The 10,497-nt window shown below is 37.5% G+C and overlaps 1 protein-coding gene and 1 pseudogene across 1 annotated transcript; one reads left to right on the forward strand and one right to left on the reverse strand.

Moving 5' to 3' along the window:
* Positions 1 to 223: 223 nt before the first annotated feature.
* LOC100757329 (olfactory receptor 1094-like) lies at positions 224 to 6,689 on the reverse strand. The gene is made up of 3 exons (XM_027420935.1): positions 6,632 to 6,689; positions 4,742 to 4,775; positions 224 to 1,193 (listed from the first exon to the last, which is right to left on the reverse strand). The coding sequence occupies exons 1-3, from the start codon at positions 6,687 to 6,689 to the stop codon at positions 224 to 226; spliced, it is 1,062 nt and encodes a 353-aa protein (XP_027276736.1).
* A 2,197-nt stretch (positions 6,690 to 8,886) lies between these two features.
* LOC100757613 lies at positions 8,887 to 9,713 on the forward strand (annotated as a pseudogene).
* Positions 9,714 to 10,497: the final 784 nt, after the last annotated feature.

A 10,497-nucleotide genomic window follows, 5' to 3' on the forward strand; every position in this document is an offset into this window, starting at 1 on the left:
ATATTCAAATATTCAGCATATATACATTTTTAAAAATCCTGTTTCAATATATTTATATTTGTAATAATGGCATTGTATACTTACAATTTTAACATTCAGTACCAGATAGTCAATTTCTGTTGTGTTGAAATACATTTTTATGTGTTAGTATTATTATCTAAAATCAGGAGTGGTTTCCTCTCATTTGTGATTATGAACATATTGATTTACAATGAGCTTTATTTTACCATAGTTCATTATTAAAAATGAAATTTTTCATAAACCAATTTCTGTCAAAGACCTTTTTCATTGCACACTTTACATCTTTGTTCCTTAGACTATAGATGACAGGATTGAGCATGGGAATAACAATGGTATAAAATGTGGAAACTATCATGTCATACTCAAAAGCATAGTTGGAACTAGGTCTCACATACATGAAGATGATGGTTCCATGATAGATAGACACTCCAGTGAGGTGAGCTCCACATGTAGAAAACACTTTGCTACTCCCTTCAGCAGAATGCATCTTCAGAATGGCAAAGAGAATGAAACCATAGGAAACAAGGACAATCAGGATAGTGATCAACTCAACAGTTCCCACATAGTAGAAGAGGAGAAGCTGATTGATGTGAGTGTCAGAACAAGAAATAGCCAGAAGAGGAGGAACATCACAGAAGACATGCCTGATTTCATTGGATCTACAAAAGGACAGACTGAAAGTAGCTGCTGTATGGACAGAACCATTTATAATAACTACAACATATGAAGCAATAATGAGTGACAGGTAAACTCTGGGTGACATGCTCACTGCATACAGAAGTGGGTTGTAGATGGCTACATAGTGGTCATAAGCCATTGCTGCCAAGAGAAAGCATTCTGTGTTCCCGAAAGCAACAAAAAGGAACATCTGTGTTACACACCCAGTATATGAGATGGTTTTATCTTTTGAAAGAAAATTAACCAACATCTTTGGTGTGACAATTGAGGAATAGCAAGCATCTAATAATGATAAAGCACATAGAAAATAATACATGGGATTATGGAGTCTGGAATCTCCAATTACCAGCAAAACTAACCCCAAGTTACCTATCAAAGTAAAAATGTAAATTGCAAGAAATAAAAGAAATAGTAAGACGTTCAGGTTCTTATTGTTTGTGAAGCCTGTTAGTATAAACTCTGTGATCTCAGTCACATTGCTCGCCTGAACATAACTATCAGATAAAACCCTTGACATTTCTGTTTTGTTATTTGGGTTACAAGGCAAAATCCCAAAACTACTCAATCATATTCTCATGTTTGTGTACTGGATAGGAATCACAGAGATGTTGTTCTTGGTGAATCAACTGCAATGAAGAAGTTGAATCTCAGGATATTCATTAGTCTGTGTATATAAATTAAAGAAATTATTTTTATATTTGGCAAACTTCATGTTCCTAAAATCATCAAATACAATATTTAGTGTTATCAATATATTTTTGCCAGATTTCTTTATTGTATTTCATTGTATTCAGCTTCAGAAGGCTGATACCTTTATATTCACATAATATTCAAGGACTGATTTGATTTAGTAATTTGGTGTTAACATTGGAATCAATGAGAGTGAATTGAATCTGCTTAAAAGATTTTGAACATCCTTTATTTAATATTATCAAAACTGTTGAAAATGAGATACATTATATTTCAAACTTATTCAGGCAACCTTTTTAAGCAAAGCATTTCAAATCCTTTCTTTTGATAATTATTTCATTCTATTAGGACATAAGGTAAAATGAATGATTGATAATAAAGCATAAACCTTTCTGGAGATTAGGTGTACCTCACTTTATAATGAAAACAGATTCAATGTTATAATTATTCTGACTTTTTTGTTAGCATCTTCTCTCTTTCATTTAGCAAGCATTTTAAAATACTCCTAAGTGGCCTCTGGTGTTTTCTTCTTTATATTCTATAATTTTACCATTTTATTTTATTTTATTGAGTAAGGTCCTCATGTAGACCTAATGAGTCTTGAACTCAATATGTAGTCAAGAATGGCATTAAATATCCTATACTCCTATTTCCACCTCTGAAGTATTGTAATTAAAGGCATGTTCTACCATGTCTGATTTTTCTGTGCTTCTATGTTTGAAACTATCATTTTATATTAGTTAAGCAAAGACTCAACATACTGAGCCAAATCCATACCATTAGTTTTTTCTTTTTTTAATTTCTTTTTTATTTTTTTATAATTAACTTTTTTAGTTCAAATTAGGAACAAGCTTGCTTCACATGTCAATCCCTTCTCCCTCACCTCTCCCCAACCCTCCCCCAAGACTCCCACCTGCCCCCCACCCCATCCACCATCCACTCCCCAGGCAGGTTAGGGCCCTCGATGGGGCTCCCCAAAGTCCACCACATCATCCTGGGCCAGGCCTAGGCCCTCCCCCATGTGTCCAGGCCAAGAGTGCATCCCTTCACATGGGATGGGCTTAATTAACAGAACTCTCAATTAAAATGGCTAATATGCAGGCAAAGTTGGTATGTTATGAGGTACATTTGTTTCAGAAACAATTAATGGTCTTTCTCTGAATGACTAAGACTTCTTATACAACAAATTACACCCTCAAAGTTAAATGTTGCATAGCAATACCTAATAGAGTATTACAGAAGTTGTCACTCAAAGAAAAAAATTAACATATACCACATTTGGGGCAATTGGAAGGCTTTCACTCTATAGTTTACTGACCACTGATCATGTTTAATGTACAATCCTGTTGGTTTAGGCATCTGGGATATATTGTGGTTACATCTACCTGATATCCCTAGAGAGATACTAGAAAGATAAATAATTGTCCAATACAAAAGTGAAATCAGTTCCTCAATTCTGTCAGAACTCTTTCTTTAATAATTAGAAATGCAGAGGTAACAAAGGATACACAGATAGCAGCAAACACCTCACTAATATGGTAGAAGTGCCATATTGTATGTGTACTCTCTTCTGAAATCTCTGGGACAGTCTGCAAAATACATCATTCAGCACTGATAAAAAAAACAAAAACAAAAACAAAAACACCAAGCTAGACAATAAATCTGTCAAAATCATTACAGCTTATTTGACAAGACTTCTCTGTGTCCATAGTGAAATACTATTTCCAAGTAACTTTGTGCTACCTCAAAATTCAGAAATCAGTATTTCTGAGACAATAGAAAATCAAGTTTTAGTATATTTTGATTCTTTTATGAAATAATTAAGTATAAGTAGTACATGAAATTTAAAAATAAAATAAAAAAGACTGAATTGACCACTATATCAATGTCTTAAACTGAAGAAGTAAATCTAAAATTAATTAAAATCTTTTAAATTCAAGAAAACTTACATAAATTAGATTAATGGTTGGTATAAATTTTATATTGTTTCAAATTGTGGAACATCCCCATAATTTTACTGCTTTTAATCTAATTTTCAATCAAATATATAAAACTTCTGAATTAATAACTCTCTTGACCTATGCAAACAGGAAGCCTCGTTATGCTTTTTGGGAGACAAATGTTATATTTGTCAAATGACATGTGCTGAGCCATTTTCCACTGTACAGTTACATATTAAGGCATATGCTTTAGCTTAAAACCTAAAACTAGAATTTCTAACTATTTCTCAAAATAGATTTCCTCTTACATTTGGAAATGGATTTCCAATCAGAGAAGGCAGGCTGTGAACCTCTTTCTGTCTCCTTCTCACACCAGGTCCTTGGGCTCTTTTTAAAGTACACAGGATCCCCAGGGATAGGACATACTGATTCTCTATGGGACAATAAATACACAGGTGATGTTAATTTTTTTCAAAGTAATCAAGGCGGATCATTTGAACAATTAATCTCTAGATAAATAAGTGAATCAGAAATGTATATCATGAAGTGATATCTCATCAAGAAAAATATGTATAAGTTTTTAAAGTGAATACAATGACTCAGAGAAGAGTAACAGGTACAAAAGTACTTATACTTTTGGATAAATTATTTGAAAAAAGTAATTTTTTCATTAACTTATTTCACTAGTATATTTTTCACACATGTTCATGTCATGATAACAGGCAATAATTAATTGTGATTTATTTCATGCAAATTTCATAGGCATCCAATAATGACTACTAATGAATTTCATTTAATGTTTAATGTGCTATAATCCAAATGCTATATGAGATACAGCTTGCTAAATGTTGAATGGAAGAATTCACATATGCATTTTCATCATTAATATAGAAATGCATGAACTTGATATTTTAACAAAAAGTTAGGCCAATATATACTTTGTTCTAGTGTATTGTAGTATTAGTGATTGTATACAATTAATCATTCAATAGCTATTAGATCATTTCTTTTCATGGGTCTACTGTGTACTAATCTATGTAATTATACAAATTTCATTAAAATATATTGAAAAGTTATAGATATTAAAAGAAAAGAATACAAAATGATGGACAATACTTAGAAGACACATGTCTGATATAGGACTGTCATTGAAAATATCCAGTAACTCTTGAATCTCAGCAAGAAGAAAGCAAAGAATTTGATTGAAATCTAAGTCAAAACTTTCACAGAAACCCAATTAGTGGGAGTAGGACAATGCAGGTGTGATTCAGTCTTAGTTCATTAAGGAACTGAAAATGTAAAGAGGGACCTTTACATACCTAATATAATGCCAATATCTAAAAGACCAAGAATACAAAATTCCAACGATGTATAAAAATTAATTTTCATTCATTATCATTGGCAATGGATACAATACATCCATTTCGGAAAGCAAAGTAGCAATTCCTAAACTACATATTATTTCTTTGATTGTTAGCCTTTATCTTTATCTTGTTAAATATTTGATTAATCAATAGATCACCATTTGATTACTATTTGCCTTAACTTATGGTCTGATTTGGGGAAAATTTTTAAATCTTTCTTTATACTCATCTTAATACACCTTAGATATCATTCCATGATGTTCAAACCATCCTTTGAGGTTCTTCTACCTGTAGATGTCATGGACACCTTGACTATCAATGCTCATAGCAAATTTAAGATGAATCAGGATAATGTCTTTTGTTGCATGTATAAGTATTAAATTTCATTGATCATCACCTCAATGGATTACTTTATTTTAATTTATCCCTAAGAATTTCTGGAGCTGTTATAAGTGGGAATTCTTTCTATGTCTCTATTTGTTGATTTTATACTAACAAATGGCAAAGTGATTGATTCTGTAGACTGCTTTTGAACATTTTTCTTTGGCTTATACATTCTACTGTCTAATTTTGTTGGCTTTTCTTGCCCTATCTTTCCTGATTGCTCTGACTATGACTACGAGTATTATTAATTATAAAGCATATAGTATAATATATAGTTTACATTACATATAGCATAGAGTATGTTATATAATATATACACTAAGATATAATATGTAGTATAGAACATAATATATAGTATATACACTATAATATACTGTAGGGAGCCGTCCCTGCATTCTCCATTACAAGATGGCGCCTGCATCCGGCAGGCACTGAATGTAAACAAGTTAATGCGTGCAGGCACTGGGTAACTTTCCATTCCTTGATCTCTGCCTATTCCGTGGCGTCATATGGTCCAATGAGCTACAGCCAATCATGGGGTGACACGTCCCAGGCGGCAGTTGCCAGCCTTTATTAGGGGACAGGATTCTTGGCTCGCGGTCTCTGCTCTGGTAAGCTTATGCTCTCCTCTCAAGATGCAGTAAAGCTTTACTGCAGAAGGATCCGAATGTCCTGTGTGGTTCTTGCTGGCGAGATAATCGCGAGGGACATCTGGTGCCGAAACCCGGGAACTTGTTAACATCGCCGGCACCGCGGAGACCCCTCGGACGGGGCGGATTCAGAACTGCAGGCTGGTAAGTTCGGAGGGGTATGCTTTATTCTGACACCTTCTTTTTTGACTTTGCTTTTAATTTGTCACCACTATGGGATGGATCAGTAAAAGCCTTAATTCTAGTCTTTATTACATTGGTCTTATATTGTGCCCACCGTGGCTGCTGTTCCAGTTCGCGACCAAGCTTACCCCAGGTAGCCTCCAGCATAATGGGCTCTTCAAAACAGAGAGACCTAATTAAAAACTGTCCAGAGATTGAGGCTTGCCGTCCCATGGTAGCAGAGAGTCAAAAAACGCTTAAAGAGGTACAGGATAATATATCAGAAACCGAACGAGATGAGAGATTAGGAGCTCAAAAAAGGAAGGACATGTCTAAGGAAAAAGGCCCTCCCCAGGATACAAAAAAAGGGGGAGAGAAAATAGGGAATAACCGGTCACACCCCGGTAAATTTAAGAGAAATAAAGACTCAAAACCTAGCCTCTACCCTACGGTGAAACTAGAGGCCTTGGAGCTGAGCAACTCAGACTCTGAGATTTTAGACTCTAGCGAGGAAACAGAGCTAGAGCAAGACAGATACCACCCTGATAGATATCGGCTGCCAAAAGTGAAAGCAAATATGAGGCCATCGCCTGTTAATCCAGCGGGTGTACTTCCATCAGCACCCCCATTATTTGGTACCGACTCCTTTTTACCATTAGAGGAGCGGAGGAAACTACAGATGGCTTTCCCAGTCTTTGACAGGGGAAAACCAAACAAAAGGAAGGAATGGGAGCATCCTTACCCTCGGTGCCAAGAGTTGCAATATCCATGGCACTCTTTACCCTTAATTTTCTAAACATTGACGCTCAGGGCCATACTGCGGCCGAGTGCCAGACCTCAGAACCTGAAAGGCCAAAGGAAATGGTAAAATAGAAAGATATCTTAACTGGTCTTTGGAGAGGCCCGGATCCTATTCTCATAAGATCCAGGGGAGCTATATGTGTTTTTCCACAGGATGAAGAGAATCCCCTGTGGATCCTGGAAAGACTCACCCGAAGAGCCCCTTCGGACCCTCAAAAGTCGGAACTCCACCCTCTCCCCGGGAGTTGAGAGCCGCTATTATCCAGATTAACTCCTGTCCTTGACGGAGGGATTGTCATCATGGATCGCTTCAGCTGTCTCCTATTTTAAGGAATGGGTGGGAATGGGATTGTTTGGTGCAGCTGTTTGCTGTGGATTGGTGTTGCTTCTCTGGCTGGTCTGTAGGCTCAGGGCTCAAACCAAGAGAGACAAGATGGTTATCGCCCAAGCGCTTGTAGCTTTGGAACAAGGGGCTTCCACTGATATTTGGCTAACTATGCTTAAGCAATAGGCCACCGGCCAGACAGCTCTTGCACACTCGGAGCCTAGGCTCATTGCACAGGGTAGAGTGTCTGGCTTGAGCAGCCCATGAGGGATGTCGAGCAAGGCATCGCACAGAGAGTTGCCCAGTATGCAGGCTTCTCTGGGAGGCATGTTGTCCTGCATAAGGGTTGCCTGCCCTAGTCTCCCTTTCCCAGAAAAACGGCAGAGGACAGGTCGAGAGCACTTCAGGTCAAGCTAACAGCCTGATGGCGACTCTTGTACACAGTCTTAATGTTTGATTGGGAAGGTACAACCTCTGCCTCTATCCCTCAACATTTGGGTGACCTATTTGCTTGTAAAAATGTGAAGCCTTATCATTAATTAATAAAAAAGGGGGAGATGTAGGGAGCCGTCCCTACATTCTCCATTACAAGATGGCACCTGCATCCGGCAGGTACTGAATATAAACAAGTTAATGCTCGCAGGCGCTGGGTAACTTTCCATTCCTTGATCTCTGCCTATTCCGTGGCGTCATATGGTCCGATGAGCTACAGCCAATCATGGGGTGACATGTCCCAGGCGGCAGTTGCCAGCCTTTATTAGGGGACAGGATTCTTGGCTCGCGGTCTCTGATCTGGTAAGCCTATGCTCTCCTCTCAAGATGCATTAAAGCTTTACTGCAGAAGGATCCGAATGTCCTGTGTGGTTCTTGCTGGCGAGATAATCGCGCGGGACAATATACCACACTGTTGTGTACTACTACTATATTATATGCTAGTATTATGGATAATACCAATATACTACTAGTATTGCATGGAATAAAAATGCTGAAATTGGGCATGTTTAAGTTGTATCCAACCTTACAAAGTTTTAAGGACTTCATTCGTTGTGTCAGATATTAACATGAAAATATCATTCCTTATATTGCAGTATATTCTTTCTTTATCAAATGTATATTTTATTCCGTGAAGAAATGATTAATTTTGCCAAATGATTGTTGTTCATCTATTGATATTCCCATGCAATTTTTGTCCTTTGTCCTTGTGATATAGTTTATCAATTGTCCCTATTGGCTATTTATAAGGAATCATATTTGAATCCTAGGATGACTCAAGATTGATCATGATACTTCATCATGTTGCTATTTTGAACCAGACATTAATTGGTGTATGTTCCCCAAGGATCATCTCCTGGGGCTTCATCAACTTTCCTTTTAATAGATGTACACCTTCTAAACTATCCATATTGTTTGCACAAATGAACATGAATTTTCTGGCTCCATAGATGAGAGAAATTTTAGGTCATTTGCAGAACATTTTTGAGAATTGCAATGTAGGATCAGAATTTCTGTACCACATTATAATTGTTTTCCAAGAGAACAGCTTGGTATTGTTCAAAGAGAGACTTATGTTCTCTGTTTGAATTTAGAATTGTCTGTGAAGAATGTCATTGGAATTTTGATGGTGATTGCATTGTGCCAATAGAACACTTTAAATAATGTGTTCATCTCTACAACATTAAACAGCAGTATCTTTTATTCCATTATGTATAAGTGGCATATTTGATTATACTATCATGTAACAATTTTCTCCTAGACCACAGAGTAGACAGAAGCATAGTCTCTATTCAATGACTCAGACTACTATCTGTTCTTTTCATAGTAGTATGAACAGTAAACTGAGTATCCTAAATATTGCTTCATGAAATTCCAACATGAGGAACATCACAGGAGCTACTAAATTTACTCTCAAGGGACTTATCAACAACACTGAACTTCAGGTCATTCTCTTTTTCTATTTTTAGAAATTTACATTTTTACTCTAATAGAGTATGTAGGACTAATTATTTTAGTCATTGGAGATCCTCAACTCCACAACCCCATGTACTGCTTCCTTAGTGTGTTGTCTTCTGTGGATGCCTGCTATTCCTCAGATATCACACCAAATATGTTGGTAGGTTTCATGTCAAAAAACAAAATCATTTCCTTCTATGGTTGTACAACACAGATGTTCCTTGCTGTTACATTCAGAAGCACAGAATGTTTTCTGTTGGCAGCAATGGCATATGATTGATATGTAGCCATTCATAACCCACTTGTGTATACAGTGATCATGTCTCCTAGAGTATGTGTGTCACTCATCATTGCCTCCTGTGCTGGTGGAATTCTGCATGCTGTTATTCACACAGTGGCCACTTTCAACTTGTCTTTCTGTCGTTCTAATTAAGTCAGACATATATTTTGTGATATACCTCCTCTACTTGCTATTTTTTGCATTGAAACTTATGTAAATAAGCTCCCATTCTTCTTCTTTGTGAATTCCATAGAACTAGTCACCATTCTGATTATTCTTGTCTCCCATGCTTTTATCTTGTTTTCAATTCTTAATGTGGAACTTACTGTTTGTCCATTTCTTCTGTCACAGGCCTCTTCATATATGAAAGACCTAGTTCCTACTATTCCTCCGAGTACAACAGTACTTATTCAAGTAATAGCAGCCAAGCACAAGCCAGAGCATGCCCAGAGGCAGGCAAACCTGTAACGGCTCCTAGGAGGCAGGGCTACAGTGTCTCCCTACAGAGGAAGAGAGAGGAAAACATGAGGGATCAGGAAGATTAAGTTACAGGATGAATAAAGGAGAGCAAGAAAATAGATACCTTAATAGAGGGAGCCATTATAGGTTTAAAAAGAAATATGACACTAGGGAAATGACCAGAAATCCACAAGGATGACCCCAACTCATAATGTAAACAATATTGGTGAGGCTACCCAAATGCCCTTACTCTATAATGAAATTTATGACTACCTTAATGCCATCCTAGAACCTTCATCCAGTTGCTGGTGGAAGCAGAAGCAGAGATCCACAGCTAAGCACTGAGCTGAACACCTGGAATCCAGTTGTAATGAGGAAGGAGTGATGAGCAAAGGGAACAAGAATGTGCTGGGGAAACCCACAGAATCAGCAGACCTGAGCATGTGGGAGGCTAAGGACACCAGTCTGACAACTAGGGAACCAGCATAGGACCAAACCAGGCCTCCTGAACAGGGGTGACAGTTAGGAGGCCTGGGCAGTCAATGGGGCCTCTTGTGGTGGATCCAGTATTTATTCCTACTTTACAAATGGACTTTGAGGGACTCATTCCCCCTTGTAGTGATACTCTGTCAGCCTAAATAGATGGGGAAGGGCCTAGGCCCTGCCAGAAGTGATGTGACAGACTTTGATGATTCCCCCAAGGAAGGCCTCCCTCTCTTGGGGAGTGAATGGGGAGATGGATGGGTAGGGGGGTGTCAGTGGGAGGCATGGGAGGGTAGGAGGGAGAGGGAAC

This window comes from Cricetulus griseus, chromosome 6 (assembly GCF_003668045.3).
Source record: "Cricetulus griseus strain 17A/GY chromosome 6, alternate assembly CriGri-PICRH-1.0, whole genome shotgun sequence".
Classification (NCBI taxonomy): Eukaryota; Metazoa; Chordata; class Mammalia; order Rodentia; family Cricetidae; genus Cricetulus; species Cricetulus griseus.

Coding starts and splice junctions, on each gene's coding strand:
- LOC100757329 (XM_027420935.1), bottom strand. CDS start 6,689: ATGTTTAGAAAATTAAGGGTAAAGAGTGCCATGGATATTGCAACTCTT. Junction 4,776..6,631: donor TGCAACTCTTGGCACCGAGG/GTAAGGATGCTC, acceptor TATGTAGTTTAG/GAATTGCTACTTTGCTTTCC. Junction 1,194..4,741: donor CTTTCCGAAATGGATGTATT/GTATCCATTGCC, acceptor TTTATCTGATAG/TTATGTTCAGGCGAGCAATG.